This window comes from Crocodylus siamensis, chromosome 1 (genome assembly GCF_052110815.1).
Source record: "Crocodylus siamensis isolate JL-2025a chromosome 1, ASM5211081v1, whole genome shotgun sequence".
NCBI lineage: Eukaryota > Metazoa > Chordata > Crocodylia > Crocodylidae > Crocodylus > Crocodylus siamensis.
Window position 1 is genome coordinate 229,098,619 of NC_143395.1, and position 26,847 is coordinate 229,125,465.

Sequence of the window (26,847 nt, forward strand, 5' to 3'; positions counted from 1 at the left end):
ACTAATTAGCTGGGGTGGCTGTGGTTTAGCTAACTTCACTCCTTGACACATGCAACAGAAAAGGTAGAAGAAACATTACTGGAAAAATTAAAGTCACAAAATAAGAAGAAGTAAAAATTATTATGCAGTATTGCTGTATTGAAGTTTTGGGTCATTCTCTTTTTCTTAAATGTTCATGGTTGTTAAATAGAATTCAGCAGCATCTCATTTAAAGAAAAGTTTCAGAGCAGCATTGTCATAGTTAAGACCATTGCAGTTTACAGCTGTGTTCATGAAGGGATATGGAACATCACTGTAGATTTCTGCATCATACATTTTAATAAGGAATGGGCAGAATCATCATAAAAATATTCCACTTCTGCTATGTGACTCATAGCAGAGGAAAAGGGAAAACATGAAGACTACCAATAGGACAGCTGGTAGTTGGTGTCAGTGATTAGGGGTATTTTTATACCGGGGGTAGGGTAATGGCTGAATATGAGCTATTTTGTAGTTAATTGTTATCAGTTTGATACCGTCTTAATGTCTGTAAAACCCTGGCACAGGAAGTCCTCCTTATAAAGCAGCACCAGGAATTTTATGGGGAGGCGGCATTCAGGCTTGTTCTATTTTATAAAGTTTAGCCAGGTTCTTATGATGGATACAGACTGCAATCTTTCCCTGCTTCTGGCCAACATAACGATCCCAACATAGCCTGCCAACAGAAAAATACTGTTGTCCACTTACTGTATGTCTTTTATGTCCATGCAAGCAGAAAAGGTACTCCTTGCTGTTAGATGCTGCATTTTCATAAGGGGGCTCTGCCAACATAGCAACACTAGCATGGCTATAGTAACAGAGGCTCTATTGTAGATGAGCCTCCTCAGATACTATGGCAATGTGAACTATATAATGGCTAATACAAAAGCTTTTACCTGCTGCTATAGTGTTCCAAACTGGAGTGGTTATTGATGTATCAAGAGCTGTTCATGTGATGAAATTCCCCATTACGGCTATGAGTGTAACAATATCATTAGAATTATAGTAATACATGTCCCTTTCTGGACACTCCTATTGTTTAATAATAATTTCCATATGGATACTTATACTGATGTGATCATAGCTGCATAACGGCAGGGACATGTCTTTTATTAAAATCTTTCTGATGGTGTTTCAGATGTTTCTAGATACTCAATGAATAAATCATAAGATAAATGTGCCCACAGATTGTAATAAATTATTAAACAAGAATTGAATGTGCTCAACTGTTCACCATGAATAATAAATTGATTGACTTTTAAAAACTGTAAATTCATACTAATTATAGGTTTTTTATTTCTAGATGCAGAGCCAAGGTACTTGATTGTAGTGCGACCTGCACGCACTTCAAATAAGAAAACCTGCTCAGGTAATGTAATATTGCCATGCCTCTTTCAATGTCAAATAAAGACAATGTTGTTTATGTAATGGAACTGAAAGGGTCATATTTTAAAGAGTGAGTCTCCAAGTGAGGTAGCCAAATCCACATTTGAGTAATTTAAAATAAAATTTTAAGTATACATATCTAGGTAGTGCTTTGGTTAAAAATATATAGATATAGATCTATATAGATATCTTAAAACACACAGATGTAATACATGAAGGGTCTTATACTGACTTCTTGGATAAAAAATGTGAGATTTAAAATACTAAGTTTCCTTTTTTTAGAATATGCAGACCAAAAGTGTGTAGGAAAAAGTTGTCTTGGTTGGTTTAATGTTGATGCTCAGTTATAAACAATAATTTTGCTTTGAACTATACTGATTTAAACATGGGAGGATCTATGATCCCCAAGTTATGGGGAAGCGTGGTCACTCTTGAAAACAGGCTACAGATACAGGTGGACCTAGACAGGCTAGCGAGTTGGGTGGATCAGAACCTGATGAAGTTCAACGTCAAGAAATGTAAAGTACTCCATCTTGGCACAAGCAACCCCCAACACATGGCATCTGCCTTTGCTGCTGGCAGCTGCCTGAGGCTGCCATGCACACTCCAGGCCTTGGCAGTGGCCGCAGCAGCCAGTAGCAGGGGCAAAGTGGCCATGCAGAGTGGGCTGGCAGAGCCCAGGGGCTGCCACACAGGGCCTGCTCCCAGCCAGGTCCAGCCTCTGTGTGCAGGGGATAGAGCCTGTCCCAAAATGCTCTTTAGAAACTTGAATGAAATTCATGCCTTAATGGAAGGACTTTATACACATTATCAGAGCGCTCAGGGTGGCATCCCAAGTTAAGGATAGCAAAAAATTGTTTTTCAGATATATAGAGAGTAAAAGGAAGGCCCAGGGCGGTATAGGACCACTACTGAATGGGCAAAAGCAACTGGTGACAGACAAGGCTGAACTCCTCAGTGAGTTCTTTGCCTCAGTGTTCCTAAGCAAGGGGCAAGACAAGTCTCACAATGGGATTGTAGAGAGGCAACAGCTGGGTGCCAAACTACCAAATGTTGACCCTGAGATGTTGTAGAGTCACTTGGAAAGACTGGACGTGTTTAAGTCGGCAGGCCCGGATGAGCTCCATCCGGGGGTACTGAAGGCACTGGCTGATGTCATTGCATAACCACTGGCAAGAATATTTGAGCACTTGTGGCACATGGGTCAGGTCCCGGAAGACTGGAAGAGGGCCAATGTGGTCCCTATTTTCAAGAAGGGGAGGAAGGAGGATCCAGGCAACTACAGGCCAGTCAGTCTCACCTCCATCCTTGGTTAAGTCTTTGAAAAGATTATTAAGGCTCATATATATGACAGCCCAGCAGGAAAAATTATGCTGAGGGGAAACCAGCACGGGTTCGTAGCAGGTAAATCATGCCTGACTAATCTAGTCTCTTTTTATGACCAGGTTACAAAACACCTTGACACAGGAGCAGGGTTGTCATCATTTACTTAGACTTCAGGAAGGCCTTCGATATGGTATCCTACCCCATACTGGTGAACAAATTGAATGATTGCACAGTCTGGTGGGTGGCAAATTGGCTAGAGGGTCGTACCCAGAGAGTGGCAGTGGATGGATCGGTATTGACCTGGAAGGGGGCGGGTAGTGGGGTCCCGCAGGCCTCAGTCCTTGGACTGATACTCTTCAATGTCTCCATCAGTGACTTGGACGAAAGAGTGAAGTGTATTCTGTCCAAGTTTGCAGATGATACAAAACTGTGGGGAGAAGTGGACACACTGGAGGAACAACTACAGGAAGACCTGGACAGGTTGGGCAAATGGGCAGAAAACAACAGAATGCGATTTAACAAGGAGAAATGCAAAGTGCTGCACCTAGGGAGGAAAAATGTCCAGCACACCTACTGCCTAGGAAATAACCTGCTTGGTAGCACGGAAGCAGAAAGGGATCTTGGAGTCCTAGTGGACTCCAAGATGAACATGAGTCATCAGTGTGACAAAGTCATCAGAAAAGCTAATGGCACTTTATCATGCATCAGCAGATGCATGACAAACAGAATCAAGGAGGTGATATTTCCCCTCTATTGAGCGCTGGTCAGACTGCAGTTAGAGTACTGTGTGCAGTTTTGGGCGCCACACTTCAAGAGGGATGTGGATAACCTGGAGAGGGTCCAGAGGAGGGCCACTCCTATGGTTAAGGGCTTGCAGGCCAAGCCCTACAAGGAGAGACTAGGGCACCTGGACCTCTTCAGCCTCCGCAAGAGAAGGCTGAGAGGTGACCTGGTGGCTGCCTATAAATTCATCACGGGGGTGCAGAAGGGAATTGGTGAGGCTCTACTCACCAAGGCGCCCCTGGGGGTCCCAAGAAATAATGGCCATAAGCTAGCAGAGAGCAGATTTAGACTGGACATTTGGAAGAACTTCTTCACAGTTAGAGTGGCCAAAATCTGGAATGGGCTCCCAAGGGAGGTGGTGCTCTTCCTTACCCTGGGGGTCTTCAAGAGGAGGTTGGATGGGCATCTGGCTGGGGTCTTCTGAACCCACCACTCTTTCCTATCTATGCAGGGGGTCGGACTCGATGATCTATTGAGGTCCCTTCCGACCCTAACATCTATGAATCTACTAACCTCCCTAATACATCCTGCAGAAGGGAAAAGCCATAAGTGTGGTGTTAAGAAGTTTTGAGTTCTTTTCCTGTGTGATCATTAGCAAGTCATTTATGCTATTAGCACTTTACTTCCTCCTCTTAATATGTAGATAACTCTCTGCTTCCAAAATCAGTATAGTGAAAGAAAAATTCATTAATATTTTTAAAGCATTTGAGATCCTCAAATGAAACGTTTCTAACCATCTATGGCTTTGAGGAGCTAATTTCTCTACCCTCACTTGCAGGCATGAAGCAATATTTTAATTCAGTAGAGGCACATTAAAAGATAAGATAACTGATTGCTGTTAAGATATTGCATTAAAAAATTAAACTGCCTAAAGCAACAGTTGAGGATTATTAACTTCATTAGCTTCTTCAGTCATGGGAAATTTTTATTAGATCAAGTTCACTAAATGATTTGTCTGAACCATTCTCCCACATACAGCTTTGTTAACCTTAACTAATATAGATATGTAACAGGGTCCTAGCCCGGGGTGGCCATAATGCCCCTGGATCTCTCTCAGTCCTTATTTCCCTGGCTGTATTTGGGCAATCTCCCCTTCTCCTCACTGCCACACCTTGTTGAAATGATCATTTCAGAAAAGGGAGGCTGCCCCAAGGCTTCCCAAATCAGATCTCCTCATTAGTATCAGTGTCACTGCTTATCCCCCTAAGGGCTAATCATAGCCTCTGAATCTCCCTTACTGCTGTACCCATGCCTATCAGGTGTTTCCAGTCATCATTTAAGTGGGTATCTTGCCCCACACCAGCAGGCCACCTTAGGCCTCTGCTCCCTTGTTGGAGCCTCAGCCTTCCCAATTTCTGCCTCCGCTGATCTGGCTACTCCCTCTAGCCTAGATCCACTGCACTAGGCCTGGCTCCTTGGGCTTCATCCCTTCTCTCAGGCTGTGGGCCCTCTGGCCCCAAACTCTGCCCACCTCTGGGCTATGGGCTCTGTCTCCCTGTTCTACCTTTCTCAGTCTATGGGCTCCTGCCCCGACCTCTGGCCCTCTAGGCTTGCAGGCTTACTGGCCCTTTCTCTGCCCCTCCTGGGCTGTGGGCAGACTAGTCCTCTATATTTCCTCTTCTCTGTCTCTTGCTGCAATCGAGCTCCTACCCCATTGGGTCCTTCTTTGGAGTGCTGCAGCCTAGCCAGTAATTCCTCAAATCATATTTGTGCATGCATTTTTTTCTGTCCTAAGGGCAGGAATTTGCACTTGCCGTTATTGAATTTCATCTGATTGATTGTGGACCATTTTTCCAGTTTATCCAGGTAATTCTGGATCCTAGACCTACCTTTCAGAGTATCTGCAACTCCACCTAATTTGGTGTCATTCAAAACTTTATTAAGCATGCATTCAATAATATCATCCAAATAATTTATTAAGATATTAAACAGTACTACCCAGGACAGACTCCCTGGGGAACCCCACTTTATCTCCTTCCATTTAGATGTTGAGTCATTGATGGTTTCTCACTGAGCATGCTGATCTAACCAGTTATATATCCACATTACAGTATTATCATCTAGCCTGTATTTCCTAAGTTTAAGGAGAATGTTGTGGGAGCTAAAATCAAGGCAGATCAAGTCCACTTCTCTCTCCCGATGCACAGAGCCTGTCACATTGTCACAGAAAAAATTAGATTGATTAGGCATCATTTACTCTTGATGAATCCATGCTGGCTGTTTCTGATCGCCTTGTTCTCCTCTAGGTGTTTCACAATAGAGTCCTTGAGGACCTGCTCCATGAGCTTTCCAAGTACTGAGGTCAGACTGATAAGACTGTAAATTCCCTGGATCCTCCTTCTTCCCTTTTTTAAATGTGGGCACTAGATTTGCCCTTTTCCAATCATCTGCTTGTGAGCAGCGTCTTGGGTGAGCAGCAGCTTACCTGACCTCCACAAGTTCTCAAAGAGGATAGCTAATGGCTCTGAAATTTCTTCAGTAAATTCCTTCAATACCACATCCACTCTGACCCTGCGGAATTGAATGCATCTCATTTCTCTAAGTAACCCCCAATCTGTTCTTCCATTGCTTTAGGCTGTTTGAGTCCTTCCTTATTTTTGCTACCAGCTGTGCTTGTCATCTGGTTGCTGGTCCTGTTTATAAAGACAGAAGTGAAAAATGCATTAAATGATTCAGTCTTCTCTGCACCATCCGTAACTAGATTGCTTTCTGGATTCTGTTTGAGACCTTGTGGCAGCGCGACCTAGGGGTGCCGTGAACTCCCCTAGCGCCCCCTACCTACCATGCCAAATTGGGTTTAATGCACCCTTGCTATCTCGCCTGCCACGTCTTTGATGGTAATTTGTTAAAGGGAGGTTGCCTTTCTAACCCTCCTTGGCACGGTGCCTTGATGTATCTTGACTCTGTCTAGTTGCCCGGTGCACTCCAACCTTTGGGGCTGCACGTGAGTCCCACAGTCACCCGTGCCCTCATGGGTCCCTGGACTCATCTCCGTGCCTGCCTGTACCCTCGCAGTTGCCTCCTGGCTTCTCCTGTGGCTCTTGTAGCCTGCACTGGGACCTGTCTCCCCGCGGCTCTCGTAGCCCACACTGGGACCTGTCTCCCCGCGGTTCTCGTAGCCCGCATCAGGGCCTGTCTCCCCGCGGCTCTCGTAGCCCGCACCGGGGCCTAGCCTCGCAATCCCCGCAAATTGAGGCTTAGGTGGCCATAGCCATGCCTGGCCCCCAGACCCCTTTCCCAGGTCTCACGCCCACTGGGCTCCTCACAATCAAGGCTCAGGTGGCCGCAGCCATGCCTGGCCTCCAGACCCCCTTTTTGGGTCTTGCACCCCACTGGGGCTTCTCGCCTGCACCCACACTGGGCTCCTCCCAATACTGCCCACACTGGGGCCGGGGTCAGGATACCCCAAAATGCAGTGCCCTCTCCAGTGCCAGGAACCCCCACACTACTGGGGAGCTCCTATGAGGCCTCCTCCAACCCCTACAGCCTCACCCGGTCCTCCAGTGTAACACAACGACAAAACAGAAAACTACCACTCCTGTGTTCCAACATAAATTCCAAGCCAAACTGGCTAACCTTTCTTCATATCCCTGCTAGGGTTTCCTCCACCCAGTATCCTCATGCAGAAACTGCTCAGACCATCAGGCTTCTCTGCTCTGCTTGCCTTGCTTGCTCCAACAGAGCTCCACCTTCCTCACTGCCAGAGGGGAACTGACCTTCCGGCCTCAGCCTGGCTGTTTATATAGGCCAGGCCCTGCCCCCTTCTGGCCAGCTGACCAAACTGGTTGTCTCAGCATCCCACACCTGTGCTGCCCTGGTGACTGGCAGCTGACCCCATATTACTGTTTATCAGTAGCAGGCACCTTAGTGCCCTGCTACAGACCTATAGTGTCTTTGGCCATTCTCTAACTCTTGATATTGTTGTAAAATCCTTTTTTATTGCCCTTTATGTGCCTTGCCAGTTGCATCTCAAACTGTACCTTAGCTGCCTTAATTTCCCCCCGCATGGTTGTATAATACCGTTACACTCTTCCCTAGTACTATGACCAAATTTACACATTTTGTATGATTCCTTCTTGGGTTTCAACTCATTGAAGAGACTGCTGTCTAGCCAGGCTGGTCTCCTTTTACACGTTGCACAGTTTTGTTGTATCAGTTTGCTCCTGTACCCTCAAAAGGGCCTCCTTAAAATACAGACAGCTCTCATGGACTTCTTTTCCCCTTAAACTTTCCTCCTAGGGAATCCTGTGTACTAGCTCCATTAATTTGCTAACATCTGCTTTTCTGAAATCCAGCATCATTATTTTACTGCTGTCCTTTCTTCCTTCCCTTTGGACATATGAACTCTATGATTTTGTGGTCACTGTCACCCTGGTTACCTCCCACCTTCACATTCCTAACCATTTTTTTCCGTTTGTAAGCAGCTAGTCAAGAAGAACTTCTCTTCTAGTTGGATTTTCTGCCATCTGTATTAAAAATGTCTCCCCAACACACACCAAGAATTTGCTGCAGTTCTTGTGTACTGCTGGGTTTCCCTTGTAACAGATATCCTTATAATTAAATTCCTCCATAAGATCCAGGCCCTGCAATTTGGAAATTTTCATCAGTTGTTTAAAGGTGTCATCTATCTCTTCCTCCTAGTTTGGTGGTCTACAGCAGACCCCAACCATGACATCCTTCCTGCTGCTCCCCTTTACTCATAGGCTTTCAACAGGCATGATATTTGCATGAAGTGTCAGTCGTATCAAATGAATGGAAGTTAAACCTTACTAGCATACTATTACATATTCCTAGAGAATGTGACACTTTACAGACAAACCATTTTAAAATGTTTGAGTTGAGTCTCTTTTATTTCCTTATTTTTGACAAACTCTTAAGCCTGACTTTTATAGAGTTCAGAGAAAAAAAGTAATTATGAGTTTTTTTAGGAATCTCTGAGTGATCTTCCTTTGCTTTTTTAATTATAAATATCTCCATTTTAAGATATATTGGGGTACTGCTTACAATATATTAACATATTGAAATTAATTTTAATTGTGTAGGTATCATTTTAAAGAATCAGCTGACTTCAAGTTTTTTCAAGATATATTCAGTAGACTTAGAGCACAAATCATCTTTTCTCAGGAAAATGCTTTAAGGTGAAGCTGTATAGTTACAGATAAGAAACGGGCCTTTCTCGTCCATACAAATTCATATGCATGTGATCCTTCTTTCCTCAGAAAGTAAATTAAGGAAATTATTTCACTGTAGACAGGAGGGATGCCAAATAGCTTGAGAAATAAATGAGCTATGTAAGAAACATGCATGCACACACCATCAGGGAGGAAAAAGGATAAATTAGTCTACAGAACAGGCATATGTTTAGCGTTTTGCCCATTTTAAAATTTAGTTCATTCCACAGTATTTTGCATCACAGCATGCTTCCTCTGAATGGGAAACAAAATGTGAATATGCTTCTCATCAATGTAGCACACAACGCCCACAGCTGGGATTCTCCAGCTACCCGCAAATTACTTAGTCACACGTCCTTGCAATTTCTTTTGGAAATCCCTTTAGAGCTCATAAATACTATTCCTTAACTCTCTTGAGGTACTGCTGATGAAAGATGGGAGGCATAAAGAGGCACAAATCTTGAAGCCAAATTTGCTCCATGACAATGCATAGCACTTGGTAGATCACTGCCTTGTCTAGATGCTTTTATTCAACTATAGAAGAATGGCTATAGAACTGTTTTCAGGCAAAGATAAACTCCAAATATTGCATAAGAGTTTATGGCTTAAGGGAAGACATGTAGTCAGATTATAGGCACCACTTGCAGCCTGTCAACAACTCTAAGGGAAGTAAGTTGGTAGGTTTCATTGTCCTCCTGGCAAAAAAGAAATCATTCAGTATAAATTGGCACTGGATATAAATCTAGTAGTACTGATGATTCTTACTAAGGAGATGCGTAGTACTATAATCACTTGGAAATTGAGTATTTTCTCTCAACTGAGAGGGAAGGGTACTCCCATCAAATCAAATATGATTGCCCTGCATTATACATTCCCTTTGAATTGACAGGGGAATTTAAATCTTAATTTATGTTGGTGTTGGTGTCATCCCACTACAAGTTCTTACCCCAAAACACAGGAGAGAAATTAAGTGTAATTGGTACTGTCTCTTTCTTGCACAGGTCAGACCAAGATGTCCAAACCTCTGCAACTGGTAGTGGGCACTTTGACCCCATCCTCTGTCTTCCTTTCCTGGGGCATCCTAGTCAATCCACATCATGACTGGACTGCAATGAGTAACTGTGCTAGTGACAGGTAAATATACCCAAAGACAGGGTCTGTGAAACTCATTATTTCATTTGACATTTAAAACTGAAGAGTATGAAGGTAAGCAGCTGACCAAAATTTGACAACAGCAATCACATCAGCACTGATTAAGGCAAGCATTTATCTGCTAAAGTTTTCTTGCTATTCATTATTTCATCCTTTGTTCTTGTGAAGTTGCTGGGCCTGAGTCATACTTCAGTTATGCTACTACAAACTGAGAGTAACACAATTTAAGTCAGTGGAAATACACTACTGTTACCCCATCCAAGCACAAGTTAAATCACTTATCGTCGGCACGAGCCTGATAGAGGAAAGAACAAATTAAGATATCTTTTAATAATGCTTGATTTTTTTTTTTTTTGTTTCCTGTATCTGTCCTTTTGAATTTGTTAATTTGGTATTATTGATAGCTTCCACTTGGAGTAGAATGTAAATTATTAGGATTGGACCTAATTAGCACTGTACCTAAGTATTAGGATTTTGCTGGATTATGCCAAGTAATTAGTGAGAATAAGAAACTGGGTCATCAGGTCAGAAAGGTTTGACTTGTTTACCAGGTGGCTATTTCTACAGAGGTCACAGTGTCAGGCAGCTTTGTCAGCTAAGTGGACTGTTACATTTTAAGCAACTCTCTCCAAATGAAAACAATATGGATGCAATTCATGAACTGAATGCCTTGTAGGAAGGAAGTGTTTTTATTTCTCCGGTCTCTCTTTTTGGGTATTCCCTTTATGTCCCCCATGACTTCTGGCAGAGGGGCAAATACTGCCCTTATTTCTAGCCCCTCCGTTGAGCCCCATTGAATCTGGTGGGGTTTCAGGGAGTGAGTGAACAGTGTTTGTGCCTCATTATCCTGTTTCATGCCACTTCCAGTGCTTTGGAATAGCTTCCCCAGCTGCATGAACCCAATGACCTGGGTATTTTCCTTGAAGTCTTTTATTAATCCACTACTTTTTTCTTGGCTTATTATCCCTGCAAATGCTAACACCATCTGTTACCATTCTTATCCCAGATCCTTTCCTATATCTGTCTAGTTAGAACCCAATCTTGTTCCCCTTGAACCTAATGGTGAAACTTTTGCTAATGTCATCCAACTGGATATGGGCACTTACAGCTTTATCTGAAGCCCAGTGAAACTGGTGGAACTTTACATTGACTGAATTACACTTTGGATCACAGGATCAGAAGTTTCTTAAGGCAGGGGACTTTTCTATTTTTAACATTTAAGTGGAAAGACAGAAGGAGACTTCAGAGACAATGCCCAGCATATGCCCACCCAGCAAGAGATAGTAAGTGCATAGATTGTCACTTCCTTTGGTCAGTATGGGTGAACAGGGAACGATAACATTTTCAGCACAAACATTAAACTTGCCATTTAACATACTTAATGGCATGTTCCACTAGGTTGTAGAGTGAGTGAATTATATTTTCCCCTTGCAACCTATTGTGTTGAACTGTATTTAAGTGTGTTTTTATTCAGATTAGACATGTGCTTTCCTCCTCTAGTAGTGCATAAAGCTCACCTGTACCATATCCATTTCTCAAATCTTCCAAAGTTCAGGTACTTTCAAGAGTTCTTGAAACTCTTCTCCCACTTCTCTACAATATAATATTGGCAAGTGCTGAATTGGACGTTGCCAGAGTTGATAAACCCCATATTTGGGCTACCTTCTTTATTTAGAGAATTAGTTTGAAAGGAGAAGGAGAAAGGGTAGAGTTAAAATAAAGTTTGATATCCTTTTTCCTTCTGCCCCCTCCCCACCACCACTGCATTGCATACCTGCAACCCCCAGTGCTGCATGGCATGCCCATGTGCACGCTTCATCACTGCACTGTATGCTTGTGACTGCCCACCCCAACATCCACCCAAGGCTGCACTGCATGCCCTGTCCCTTGGAGCTGGCACAGGAAGCAGCAGCTGGAGGAGCAAGAGGGAACCCAGAAACTCAGACTGTCCTTGCAGCCACAGTGACGGGAGGAGTAGTAGCTAGGTGGGAGTCCAGGGGCTGCAACTTAACCACTTGTGGGCTGCATGCAGCCCAGAGGCCACCAGTAGGAAATCTAATTAATCCTGCATTTTGAAACATCACGTTGACTGTATTTAAAGTGTTAATAGTCTACTGTTGTGGTTAGCCGCTGCTGTTTACCAGCAGTGTGTGGTAAATGTATTCTCCTAGCAAAATGCATGCATTCATATCAACATTAGGGTTGGAAATTTTACGTCTGGGTGTCCTGAAGCAGAGTCAGTGTTTTCAGTGACGCAAATTTTACCATCTGACAGATGTCTGGATGGTCATTAGGCTGTTATACAAATGTTGCATAATGTAGTCTAGTTGGACACATCACTGACTTTGGAGATGGAAACCATATGGAACAACATTGGCCAAGTTCCTCCCTAGAGTAACTCTGACTTCAGTGGAATTACTCCTTGGAAAAATTGGCAGTGTGAGCAGATGGCATGAAGGAGTATTGAACCAGTAGGTGTCATATTTCCAGGGAAATCACTGACTATGTTATAACTCTTCTGTTAGGTGAGTGAAGTTTCCATATATATGTTGCAGGTATACCACTTTCATCAAATGTCAAGAAATACACATATTTAAAAACTCTAGCCATATGCTTGACAAGAGATTTACCTATGGCATTTCTTACAGGTGATCTTCATGTTGCTTTCATATCATTCTGGTATCTCTCTCTGACACTTTTCAACATTACTAAATGAAGAACTTGCTTAATGGAATACCCTCTGCCACCTGCAAGGTGCTCAATGTCCTTAGCAGCCAATGAAATGATTGAAGACATGCTGTATTACTTTGGATAGTACTCAGTTCTTTGTAGACTCAGAATCAAAGCTTCCTAGCTTTGCTCTATTTGATAGGAAAACTTTCACGCAAGTCTTAAGACTCAAGCCACGTCTACATGAGACGCTGACTACACTGTACTTCATTGCTGCTATGCAGCCAGTGTCACAGTAACTCTGGTTTCTGCACAGTCAGCGTCTCGTTTGGACATGGCCTGTGTGTATGGAGGAGGAATAGTATTTATTTTTGTGTCTTAAATGCAAAACACTGTTAAGTAGGGTGACTATACATCCTGGTTTGGCCACAACAGTCCCAGATTTTGTAGGCCATCCCATCATCCTGGCCGACTGGTGCATATTGAAACAAAAGTTCCAGAATTGGCTGCTGCAGGAAGAGGCAGATGAGCAGGGGCACAGGGCACACTCCAGCATGGAGACAGAATGGGAGTGTCCTAACATTGTCCTAACACTCTCTCAGCATTGAGAAAAGAATTTGGCAGGCTGAATTTGTCTGCCTCAAAGTGTCGGCCTGAGATGTGGGCCACATGGATGACTGCCTAAAGCACTGTGGTCGGGCAGCAGCAGTGCCTGCCCGCACGCTTGGATGGCCTATGATGCCGCTTCGCCTCCCTGCCGGACTGTTTCTCATGCCCCTGCCTGCCTGCCTCTGTGTCTGCCTGCAGCAGAGCTGCTGACTTGCAGGGTTGGGGGCAGTATCCCAGATTTCCTTAAAAATAATATGGTCACCCTATTGTTACGGCAGTGTTGTGCTTATATAATTAAACATCTCAAGGTCAAGAAGTACAACAGTGCCACCCTCAGTGTTAACTCAGTTTTATGCATGTCCTGTATTTTTGTGGCAGTTAGATGAGGGGTAGGACAAAGTCAAAGGACTCTTCACCTTATTCCATTTTGGGTCCCCATACACATGTTAAACACAGCTTGTCATTGTACTTGGATAAGTGTAGGAATCTGCCCTATCTAGTGTGCCTGGGGCATGAGCAACTATGTAGGTCTCAGGAGGTAGGGACTCCCTAGTAGGGAGAACTTTGAAGCTTGACCAGATGGAAGAAGAAAAGAGCACACTGGTCTATACCATCTTAAAGGTGCACTAAATGTCTCCTTACCTAGCAGATCTGCCCTTGCTCTTCCCTGTAAAACAGCTTGTCTGGACCTATACTTAAGAGGCATAGTTGGAGCTTTCCTCAGAAGAAAAAGGAACAGAAAGTATTGTGTGTGCGTAACATGACTGGGTTAAGAACTTTGCAAAATTTATATTGACGTTTCCTGAAATGGCATGCGATTTTAATTGTCTTAATGTTGCAACAATGAGGGGAGGGCAGGGGGGATTGGTCATTTTATTTCCCATGATAAGTAGAAATAAGGCATGAAAAATATAAACCATTTTGTTGCCTTGTGGAACGTGCTTATACTTTTCCTTAAATCCAATTAGCTCGCTGTACACACATCCAGCTGTGAGGAGCTACAGTGTCATTAAGCATGCAGCTTACCACTTAATGAAACTTTTTTCTGTGAATTTTCATTCCTGTGTTCTGCCTCTACAAAATTCCTCAGTGAGAATTATTAACACACTTACTTTAACATTTTGAAGTTCAGTTTTTACCATCAGAAAAACAATGCTGAAAGTTTGTTTGAGCAAGGGAAAATGTGTTGGCTGCCATCATTCCATATGTCAAAAAATCAAAGTCATTTTGATAAATTTATCCAAAAAAGACATATGTTTAACAATATGAGGGCCATGTGACTATTGAAATTGTTTAGACAGGAATGATCCTACATTGAGAAGAGACTTGGGTTAGGTGACCTCTTGGGAGTCATTTCCAGTCCAATTTTTCCAATGATTCTATGTATGTCAGTGGCAGTAGCTTTCAGAAGAAACTTGACTATACTGGGGGAATAATGAACCTGACTGTATGCATACACTTGAAAAGAACAAAGTAAAACTTAAAAAACAGAGTGAAACAATTTTTCTAATTATTTTGTTATATTAATAATAAGGTTATTTGAAACAATAGCAAAGTAAAAAAAACATAACATGTAATTAGCAAGTTGGCAGAGTTCTCTTAATAAAACTGACCCATTTTCCTTGAAGAAATCACACTGAAATGACCAGTCTTGGTTTTATATCCTGTGTTCTATGACAACACTGACTGAATCTGTTAAATAAATCACAGATTAGGGATGTTCACAATTCATCTAAGTCTAATTGGAAATAATGGTTCTTTATTCCTATGTGTAACTAAATTAACCATGATTAAATTGTTTTGAATTTTGGTTTGGATAAACTTCCCAAAAAAATTGTAGTATTTATACAAAACAAGTTGGTTTGGCAATTAGGCTGGAAATCTCATAAGACAATCTGTTGTACAAGATTTCCAGTATTTAATGGTTTTGGCCCATATACTTTGGCAGTGTAGGTGTTACTGATATTGAATAACTCTTCAGAAACTGGGGAATCTGGCTGCAGAGAGAGCTAGTCTGTTGATCATTTGACGGATGAAAGTGAAATCACTGGGGCACTGGAAAGGCAATGTCATTGAGACTGGATCAGAAGGATTTGCATGCCTGCCCCAGAATTTAGGGCTTGATCCTGTTGTCCAAATTCAGTACAAGCAAAAATGGGTCTTTGGATGACAGCAATGCATTTGAAAATATTCAGATACACTGTATGGATGCTACTCCTTTGAAGTGCTGCTATTCACTGTCTTGGTTAGTAGGCATATAAAAATAGAAACTAAGTTGACTGTTGGCCTCACTCTCCAATAGCTTATGCAATATGATATAATTTACATGGCTAACAATAGAGTACAGAAGAGAGGCAACATGCCTCTAGGTGGGATGGAAATCGTTTACAGTCACTTTGACCAGGTGTGAATAACTCTGCAGATTGTGAGGCAGAAGAAAACTAAGCCCAAGGAGGGTGTTTTGAATGAAAAGATTGCCTTTGGCTTTTTTGCTCTATTTCTGTTGTTATTCTTTTACCATTATCTTCATTTGGAATTGTATAGATATATCTATCTATACTGGGGAGGAATGTGGCACGTATCTGAGGAAGTATGTTGGCTGACAATTTCAAGAGTGATCATTTCATGGTGTGTTAAACCTCCACATATAGGAAGATCACCTTGGATGACTTGGGCTATGTATTTCTTTACCCCACTCATTTGCCTGTCATTTTTAGACCACACTAACTCTAGTAACAAATACAATACCTCTGTCCCCTTGACATTTTGGATTGTTGAAGTAGGTGAGCTTAGCTGCCACATGAAAAAAGAGGGATGAAATGCATCATCAGAGATCTCTTGAAGAACCTCATTTAGATGCACTTTATGATGTGGGAAAACAGTGCTCATTAGAGATTCATTTTTATAGGACTCACCTAACATACAGCCATATATATGGGCAGAAGCAGAGAACCCAGTGAACTTTAAGATATATTAATCAATGCTTACTGTAGAAAGTTTCAGTGTAATGGGCTATAAATATGTTCTGATAAAAGGCACTCCCCACAGCAAAAAATATTCTTAATACTATCTGTATAGGCAAGTCTGGACTGATTTTATGTACGAGCAAAATACCTACTCTGCAATACATTTTTGTGATGACTATGGAAACACCTGCCTTGAATTCTATGTTTTCTTTGTTTATCCAGTACAGCCAGCATTGTATTCTCTCTCTCATACATACCACACAGGACTGGTGGGCTGATTTGATTTGAGTATTGTAGCAGTGTGTGTTCCATGCCCACTTTACTGGGACAAATTCCATTTCACTTCTTCATCCTATTGTTTGCTGGATCTGCAAAAGGGTTTGTCCGGTTTCTTCCAAAGCAAGCAAGCATGGGCTTGGCAACTTATGATGAACATCCTAATGTAAAATATAGAGTTTTCTCTGTGAACTTTGCCAGAACAAAAGGTTTCCTGGAAATAATGTTTCTACTTTATTGCACGCAAGGGTTCTCAACTCTGTTGGTTGCTTGTCTGGTTTAAACTCTTTTATTTTTAAAGGAAAGATTAAAAACAACTAAAGATAAATTAAAGAAATGCCAATGAAAACTCTGTCAGCAACATGTTCTTAGGCAAGCTATGGCAACTCATTTAGTTTGTGTGACAGTCTTGGTACAGAGTCCATAGGGCTACCTGCTGCCCCCTGAAGATCAACTCCTATCTGTCTGTTTGACTGACCATGCAAATACCTAATTTGTTTGCCTGCTACACCTTGATGTTAGTAATTTGGGTGTAGACCCTCAATTTAGTCAGAGGGCAAAACTTTATATGCCTCTCCCTTCTTGCATCATAGGACTTCCTTTCCCAGGCCCTCATAGTCTTTAGTCTTTACAACCCCCCTATCCTGCCCATCAGTTAGTCTCAGGTGGCTTGTCAGTTCACACTTCTACAGAGCACCTTTCGTTGTGGCCTTCCTACTCTCCTCACACCCACCCCATGCCTATTTGTCTGGCTCTTGTTTCCAGGGTGCCTTCCAGTCTATTCAGTTCTTAGAGGGTGCCTTCTCCCCAGGCCCTCCTAAATACAGCTGGGTTGCACCTACAGGAGCTTCTCTCCCTTCCACTACCAGGGTCCTTCTGCCTAGCACTTCCTGCTGTTTGGCTTATGTAACTCAGTTTATACAGCTAAGCCATCTGTCTTAGAGAGACAGTTCCCTCTCTCTCTCTCTCTTTCTCTTACTGTCTCTCTCACTCTTTCTGTCTTAAGAATGGGGCTAGAGGCTTCCCGTTACAATTTGGCAGTCCACTGGGGAATTTTACCAATTCATTTTCTCTCTTTAACCACCTGTACTGAATTTATGAACCTGTTGCTCATAAACCTTAGAACTCATGCAAAGTATTGATTGGTTTACAAATAGTTTACTTGGAGTATTCGTAAGAATGCCGCCTTAAAAATGTTAAGGGTGGCTTTGTTTTGATTTCAGTTTACTGAAAATGGATTGGGCAAATCATCACTTTTAATGTTTTCAATATGAGTTGCATCAGGTTCCAGCTGAAATCATTATGCCCTCAATGGATGTTTTAATAGGCTGGACAAGAGAACACTTCTCTCATGAGATACTTATCTGTTCCTAATGAAACAATTTGAACAAATAAACGCAAACCACCTACTGGATTTTGCACTGTTTTTTAAACCCCAGTTATAAAGCTGGTTTGTAGGAATGTTCCCTGTGGGGTTATTATCTAAGGCCAGAGCTGTTTCTACACTGGAGGCTAGAACTATATTCAGTTAAAACCTTATTCATGATTAACAGGTTCTCTGTGAGGTTTTTCCTCCTTTTTGTTAATTTTTGTGGAATTAATTTTAATTGATTGATCTCCTCTCTCTCCCTACTTAACTTCAGCTTCATTTCATATACAGTAACTAAAGCTTTTTCTCTATATGCAGAAAAGTCACTACTTTTCTTGTTCCTTGTATAAGTCTGTGAAAGTCTCTGAAGTGTGAATAGAGACTACAAGACCTCCACCTAAGATGCAGTATTACTTCAGATTCAGACCCACCTCTGCCTTGGTGATGTTGAGTCTCTTATCCTGTAAGTATCTGTAAGTCTTATCTATAAAGGGGGATGGTATTTCCCTATCTCACAGGACTTACAAAAGAAGAATGATTGTAAAATATTAGAGGTACAATGTGTTATACACACACAAGGCAAAACATTAGTTTATAGGATCATAGGAAAGTATAGCTGGAAGGAACTTCACAAGGTCATCTCATCCAGCCCCCTTCTCAAGGCAGGATCATCCCTGACTAAACCCCAGGCCAGTTTCTGTCCAACCTGCTTTTGAAAGTTTCCAAGTATGGAGATTCCACAGCTTCTCTGGGTAGCTCGTTCCAGTACGTGTCTCCTCGCGTAGTCAGAAAGCTCCTCCTAATCGCCAGCCTAAGTTTTTCCTGCTGCAGACTGAGGCCATTGCTCCTAGTCCTGTCCCCTACAGCCACAAAGAAAAGCCCATCTCCATTTTCCCTATAATCACAGTTCAGGTATTTGAAAACTGTTATCAGATCCCCTTTCAGTCTTCTCTTCTCCAAGCTAAATAACCCTAGCTTTTTCAGTTTTTACTCATAAGTCTTTCCTCCAAGGCTCTTAATCATGTTGCCCTGAACTGGACTCTTTCCAAACTGTCCATATCCTTCTTGAAGTAAGGAGCTCAAAACTGGCTGCAGGACTCCAGTTACACTGTTGTAGGCCTGATACCATGTTTAATGCCCTTGTGTTTATAAAATGTGAAGGTCCATTGTGAATGAAAAGAAGCCTAAAGACTTCTGCCATTTGACCTCTCTTGGGATTGGTATGTTGCTATGTGGTCATCAAAAGAAAGCAGACACATTCTCACATGCATATGTAGTGGAGGCAGCAGCAAAAGTTTGGGCTAAGTAGGTAGCCATAGAGCAATGAGAGAGCCCACAAAAGGCATGAAAAGATTGCTAGAAGCTGATGTTTCAGTATCTAGAACAAATTCTGTAAAACCCGTGCCCCCAGGTATGTTAGAGGTTACCAAGTTATCTCATGGCACTAGGGAGATAGACACTTGTGTTTCAAAAGTTCTGAGGATGAAAACAGCTTTGAATCTTTTAACCATCATGGCACTGTAGGACAGCAAATTTGTGGTGGAGAGTAGAATATAAATATCCTGAGATATTAATAACATTTAAAAATGCATGGAAAATTATCCTTTGTCTTTAGTGTTTCTCACCCAAGGATATAAAGGTACAGGGCAAATGTAAAGTTTCTCTACATTTCATCTCATATATTGTAGGAAAGGGGTTGAGTTCAGCCCACATTTCACCATGGTATAGACAGCAGGAGAACCTCAAAGGGTTGGGCTTTGATGCACCATTGGTAGATCTGGATTTCCTTGCAAGTTTAAATCTATTGGAATGAAAGAGAGAACCAGTTTAGATAAAAGACACAGATAAACTCAATCCAACCCTTTAAACATGTGAAGAAAACTGCTGTGATATGCAACCTGACTTGCCTTGGGGTTTATTTTAGTATTTTCCCTAAGTTCAGCAGTTACCTTTCATAATAATCCTAGCTAGAAGCACTTTTTGTAACATTGACAAAGGTGGGCTTATGTGCTAGTGCTGTTATGTTTGGCCCATAAAACTACCTTCACGCTCAATAGTATGACTAGACCTTTGTGCTAGATTAAAGAGTTATTTGTGGTGTTTTCTTAAGATCCCACTCTTTCTCTGCACCCTACCTGTCTTTATATATTATGGATGAATTTTTTTTAAATCCATGTCAGAAAATGTGTCTGTCTTTTTATGCTTTTCTTGATTTCTGGGTGATTTCTTGGTATATAGGAGAAAGGGAGAAAGAGTAGGATTTTTTTAAATTATTTATGTGTCCTTAAATTTCTTCTCCTGGAGTCATTTTTCAAGTTAAGAAAAATACCACTGGATGGAATGTGTGCCTTTCCAGTTGATGCAAATGTAAGATGGATGAGGAAATTAAATGTATTTATTTATGGTATGCCTAACATGTTTCAGCAGTACTTGAGTTAAGCCTGCCAGATACCTTTGTATTCCCTCACATATCTTGGCAATGACACAGTATGTATATTAAATATAAAAACCTATGGCAAGATGTGGGCTTTTTGCAGCCCTAATTGTAATAAATTATTCTGTGTTGAATTATACTTGCTAGCATCAGACTAATTGCTTTCCAGGGTGATGGAGGGCATAAGTCAGGCAACTCTCATGGAACAAGTTTTTAATTTCAGAGTTCTCCTATCTTCCAGTATATTGGTTTTCAGACTGTTTGAAGGTAGTGTCTCAGTTTCTTCACTTTTCTTAAAGTGACAGGAGTAATTTTGAACTTTGCAGTAAAGCTCCCTGAGATCCTTGGGTGAAGGTTGTTATGTAAGTACAACTTATTATTTATGCACTGTACTTACACCATTAGAACTGCATCCCCTTGTGATTTGGGGACTTCACTGTGGGGGCCAACACTGTTTTGACAGACTTTGGAGCACCACAGCAACTTGCTGACAAGAAAGGTCTTCCACAAGAAATAAGCAGCTGACGTATTATAACTCTGGTTACCTTCCCTCCCAGTGCCAATGTACCCTGATGCTGGAAGCTGCAGGATGAAGGCAATATGCACATAGAGTGAATTGTGCCAGTGCTACCTTTGCTAGGAAGATGCAGGACATGTGTACACTGATTGTTAGGGTCTGCCTTTCTCAAGCCTACCCCCCAACCTTCTACATTGAAAATCTGTATACTCAGGCCTTGGCTGTCAGGTGTCCAGTAGGCCCTCAGAGCTCTGCTGAACTTCCAGGTATGAGGCTAACCTCACCCTTCCTTTCAGTTTGTTTTGGAGTTAACTCAGGCGTGCAGGCCTTGAACACAAAAAGTCCACCAGACACAATTGCATAGGTCCCTGCTCCTGCTATCCAACTCTTCTGCACTATGCTTCCTCACTCTCTCCTGGCCACGGGCACATTTGTATGTCACTTAAGCCCACAGCTCCAGTGGCCTGTCTTTTCTGCAAAGAAGAGGTAAAAAGACACTTTCTTCCATGCCTTCCCAGACTGTCCCTGGCTGCGGCTTCTCTTTGCTGTCCTCAGTGCCCTCTCAGGCATGCTGGATTTGGACTTCTCTGAGACTCTATGCATCTTCTCCATCCCATACCACGCAGATGAGGGGAGCATGATCTTCTTGGCCAATTTCCAACTGGGCCAGGCCCAGATGCTGACTCTAAAAAGCCATAGAAACTAGCGCACAGAGGCCAGCTCTGATAATGCCCTCCAACTCTTCTGCTTCTTGGTCCAGGTGCATGGCACATCTGATTTTGTAACAAAATGCGTATCAGTTTGTGTTACACTGGGCCACGAAGATGGCAGTCTGTAAACTGGAAGATGGGCAGCTAGTCCTAAATGTCTATCTCTATGAAAGGTACGGTGGGGCAGGAGGTCATATGGAGTTTTTGTTACTGACAAGTGTTACATGCTCAGCTCCTGCTGAGCATTTTTACCTTTTGTTTTTAACATTTTTATCATAAAGGTTTAGAAAATCAGAAAGAAGTCTCTCTCTCACACGCTCTCCCCCTCTACCTCTCACCCATAACCAGTCATGTAATCTACAGACTGATTTATAGGATTTAATAGTAATAATAACAAGAAGCACAGTGTGGAGAACTTGAAGGCTGATTGCACAGTGTGATACAGGCAGATTATGTTGCCCAGGTTGTCTGACAACTACTCTGGGATCAGCCCTATTCATCAGTGTAGACACAGGCATAGTGATTTTGTCTACACCTGTGTGCTTCTTTGTTGACACCAAGAGGCTGGAAATAACAAGATATGGCCATTTGTGTAAAGAATCTTTAGCAATATTGCAGAAATCCACAAGCGAAACTTTCCCACATAGCAATTTGTAGGTAAGAAAAAAAGTAGGAAATGTCGTTTTCAGAAATCAATTCCCTGTGAATACATTTCCTCCGTATGAAAAAAAGTTCCTTCCTTTTTGTTACACAGGTTTTATACAGTTCGCTACAGAGAAAAGGATAAAAACAAGAAGTGGGCTTTTCAGCTTTGCCCAGCTACTGAGACAGTGGTGGAAAATCTGAAGCCAAACACACTATATGAATTTGGAGTTAAAGACAACACAGAAGATGGGATTTGGAGCAAGAGTTTCAATCACAAGACTGTTCTATCTAGTAAGTACTTAACAACATTTCAACTTACCAAAACTATACAATTTGTCAGCACTCTTGTAGTACCTACTTTTTAAGGAAGTCAGTATCAACCAGCTTGTCAGTTTGATGGGTAGTCAGTAGGGCTGTGCAAAATGTCACCAGTTGTTTTGTTTCAACACTGTTTTGACCTGTTTCAAGCTCATAAGAAGGCTGTAGTAGAGGGGCAGAGGCAAGCGGCTCAGCTGAGTCCACTCCTCCTGTTGCTGTGCCTCTGCCTGATGAGGAAGGGGAAATTGCAGCACCCACACATGCACCCGCACCCCAGAAGCAAGTGGGTAGTGTGTTCTGGGATCATTTTGAGCTGGCAGATGTTCCCACATATACTATGTGCCTGCACTACTGAGCCAAAACCAGACAGGGCAAGGGAACAAAACTCATGAGCTGATTCATGTTCGCAGGCACCACCTCCTTTCCCTTGCTCCTCCTCATCCTGGCACCAGTGGGCCCAAAAAGAAGTCCCCCTCTTGCTCCAAAGCCCCCATCTGCCCAAAACAGAGGCAGGCCACCCTGGAACAGTGGGGGAAAGGTGGACAGAAATGGGGGCACGTTGCAAGGGCAAGTGAGATCAGCCAGAGCACCGGAGAGATGCTTGCTCTGGATAGCCAGCCCTTCTCCTTAGTTGAGTGGCCAGGGTTCAGGTGGCTCATGGCACTTGTGGCCCCATTATACCAAGTCCCTGCATGCACCACCTTCAGGAGGATGATGGTGCCTTCACTGTATGAGGCATGCAGGGAGTACTTGAGGGAGGAGCTGTGCAAGGCAGGTCCACAGGTGGCCTTACATTTCACCTCGGACATCTGGAGCACCCAGGGTGGAGATCATACCTACTTCTCTCTCACAGGGTGGTGTGACTAGTTAGGCTGTTGGTGGGCTCTCCTTCAAGCCGAGGTGATGGATGAGTCCCACACAGCAACCAAGATAATGGGGGCCACGAATCACTTGGTGCAGGTGTGGCTCAGTGGGCAGAGTGAGCTCACCTGTGAGTTCATGGTCACTGACAATGGGGCCAATATGATCAAGGTGGTCTGTGATGCCAACTTTGTTGGCATCTGCTGTGTGGTACACAAGTTCTACCTCTTTGTCTGGGATGCCTTGGAGGGAGACAGGGCTGCTGGTGATGGCACCAGCACCACCAGCAAGCTCATTTCGGAATGCAGAAAGGTGGCAGGCTACTTCCACCAGACCATTCAGGTAGGCAAGATGCTGTGGGACAAATAGGCAGAGCTCAGAATCGTGCAGGATGTGGAAACTTGGTGGAAATCCATATACCTGATGCTTGAGAGGCTGGTGGAGCAACAGAAGGCCATCCATGAGATGGCCTTGCTTGGGGAGATTGGGATCAGTGGCCCCCTGAACAGAGCTGAGTGAGATACCATCTCCCAGATCTTGGTGGTCCTCAGGCTCTTCCTCGAGGCCACTGAGGCCCTCAATGCTGGCAATGCCCTCCTTAGCCAGGTGATCCCTGATTCAGAGTCAAATGGAGAGCTTCCAAGAGATAAGTGTTCCTGGCTGGGGCAAGCCGCTGTCACCAGACATGCAGGGACTGGTGAGCTGGGTGAAGGAGGGCATCAAGAAATGGCTTGATCCCTTCCGGTCCAGTATGCTCCATGTGCTGGCCACCATGTGTGACCTGAGGGTGAAGGGCAGTATGTGCAACAGCTAAAGCCTGAATCAGTGGACAGAGGTGCTGGTGAAGGGAGTCAGGGAGGCAGAATGGTGGAGGCAGGATGTGGAAGAAGAGGACCTACTGTCCCATGCCAACATGCCATCCACCAGCCAGTCTCCTCCTCCACCACAGGTGCTGCCAATGTGGACCAAGGGTATGGCTCCCATGGTGGGATCCAGAGGCACCATGCCCCATGATCAGGCAGGTAGCACTCAGACCTTGGTGGCTGCCTATCTCACTGAGGACGTGAAGCCGCTGCTGTGGGACCCCTTGGCCTACTGGGCAAGCCACAGCCAGATGTGGCCGGATCTGGCTACAGTTGCCCAGGAAGATGTCTTGTCCACTGATCAGTGTTCCAAGTGAGAGGGTGTTCAGCATTGCTGGTGATGTAGTGACACCCCACTGTACCTGCTTGGATCCTGGTTTGGTGGAGCAGCTGGTGTTCCTGAAAGTAAACCTCCCGCTGCTGGGGTTTCCCAAGCTCCAGGGACAGATGGAGTGAATGCCACCCTCCTCACTCTGTCTGCACCTATTTCCTTTTTTCATTTTTAAAAAACCATTTAATGCCCCGCTGTCAGAGCTGGAAGGGGCAATCACTGCATCACCAGACAGAAGAGGAAGAATATGTCCCTGCTGAGGTCCTGTGCCAGGACAAACTTGGAGGTATGGACTGGGGCTATAGGGTAGGAGTACCCGGGTCTTGGGCATGACCACTAAAACTGCACTCTGTCAGGGTCGGGAGGCCTGGTGGGACTGCCGGGAGCACAGCAGCCCCAGGAAATGCCAGGACCAAAGATCCACCTGGTGCCATAACTTCCAGCCACCACATGCATGCACACAGTCCTGCCTGGGGAAAGCCCAAACCTGTCGTGTCTTTGATAGGCCTGAGGCTTGCTGGTTGCAGTGGAGTTGTGAGGCTCCAGGTGAGCTAAGCTTAGCTACCTGGGATGCCAGCTTCTGTGTTGGCAGGCTGAGGAAGCACCTGCAGTCAGTGTGTGTGCTCTTCCTGGATGGAAGGAATAGTAAATAAGCCAGAGGCTGGCATGCAAAGCAGGCAAGAAAGTCAGTCAGTGAAAATGGACATGGATTCGTCAGGAGGTGAGGGACAGGCTGGGGTGAGCGGGGAAGGGGATGTAGCGGTAAAAGTGGAGAGGTACCTGGGGAGTCAGATGTCCGGCAGGTTGTAGTGTGTCAGAATTCCAATGTCTATATTGAGTCCATGATTTTCTGTTCCTCAGAGGTTGATGAAGTGCAGTTCATAGGCTCGTCTGTGAAAAGTGGTTTGTAAATTCCCTTTGAGGATCAGTCCTGAGAGATTGGAGACAGGTGGTTTTTTGTTCTTGTCTTTGACAGTTTTTTTGATCTGCACTCATTCTGGTGTGCAGTTGTTGCTTGGTGTCTCCTACATATTTTCCATCAGGGCACTTGGGAGATCTGTATTGTATTGTGAAGATATCTCCATGCTGGAGATATTTTTGGCAGGTTTGCATGTCTTGTCATGGCATGGCCTGGATCTGTTCAGTGTGTTTTGGGCTGTAGGAAGTTGGCTTCTGGTGATGAGGTTAGTGAGGTTCAGTGCATGTTTGAATTTACAAACCACTTTTCACAGATGAACCAATGAACTGCACTTCATCAGCCTCCTAGGTAGTATGTACAGAAACTCATAGATTCAATATAGACATTGGAGTTCTGACACACTGCAACCTGCCAGACATCTGACTCCCCTGGTACCTCTCTGCTTTTACCTGTGCTGCTACATCCCCCTTCCCCCCTGTGAGTTTTGCTTTCAAGATTTGAGGTGCAGTTTCCCAGAAACCCCTGCACCAATCTCTTTGAAACTTGGAAGACTTCATACCCTCAGAAGGGGCTACCATCCCTGCTGTCTTCATCCAAATCTACCAAAAAAGTACAAAGTTGTAGGCAGTTTCATGCTTCTACATTATAACCTATGGTCAAAATGTCTAAATAGCATTGAAATAGTGAAACAGTTTGAATGAAATGAAATGGAACAGTGCTTCGAAACAGGACAAAGCTTGAAATGAAACACTGTCCCAGTGTAATGGCAAAATGGAAGTCGAAACAAAACAGTGCTGTTTTGCACAGCCCTAGTAGTCAGTGGTATGCATAGATTTTAGTCCTCTGCATCTAGCAAATTCTTTAGCAAAAGTAGGAACAATGTTTAAAAAGTGATCATCTGCATAACGAAAGTATTTTCTGTTTAAATTACACGTGATGGGAAGATGTGTCTTATGAGCTGGCAGAACTCGAAATGTGTTGGAACTAGGCATGCTTCAAGTACTGTTGGTGTACTTCTGCACTTTTGGCTAGTACAAGCATCCTTCTTTGGCCATACTAGGGGTTTTGTTGTTTATTTCAGTTAAAGCCTGAGCTAGTGGCAACATGCCATAGAATTTGGCGCTGTTACTTTAATTACAGGACATCTCCAAAACTCAGGATGCTGTTCTGAGAGCATTTCCTTGTTGTCTGCTTTATTTAATACCATTTAATTATGGTGCCATTGAAACCTGAATTTCTTTACAGGGACTATTGAAAAAATGTCACAAATATTAACTAATATTCCTTCCTACCTTAGAATCCCCTGTTAGGTTGGAAGCTTGTATCGTGCTCATTTTACAGTGAACACTTGTCACACAGTAATGATTCTCTGTCCTGAACAGGATTGGAACTAGTGACCTAAGAAGGACAGTCTTTCTTTCTCATTCGCTTTAATTGAACTGTTCAGGTTCCCTTAACAAAGCACAAGCAAGAGAGCTTTATGGTCTTGTGAGCTGTGAAATATCTCCACTTGCATCAGTCGC

At 43.3% G+C, this 26,847-nt stretch overlaps 1 protein-coding gene across 18 annotated transcripts in view; it reads left to right on the forward strand.

Moving 5' to 3' along the window:
- ABI3BP (ABI family member 3 binding protein) overlaps positions 1-26,847 on the forward strand; it is a 283,667-nt gene that overhangs the window by 61,608 nt on the left and 195,212 nt on the right. For all 18 annotated transcript variants that reach the window (XM_090058607.1, XM_090058684.1, XM_090058655.1 and 15 more), the window contains exons 3-5: positions 1,322-1,387; positions 9,686-9,818; positions 22,142-22,323. In XM_090058607.1, coding sequence (XP_089914733.1) covers positions 1,322-1,387; positions 9,686-9,818; positions 22,142-22,323 — 381 coding nt within the window. The remainder of the gene's footprint in view (positions 1-1,321; positions 1,388-9,685; positions 9,819-22,141; positions 22,324-26,847) is intronic.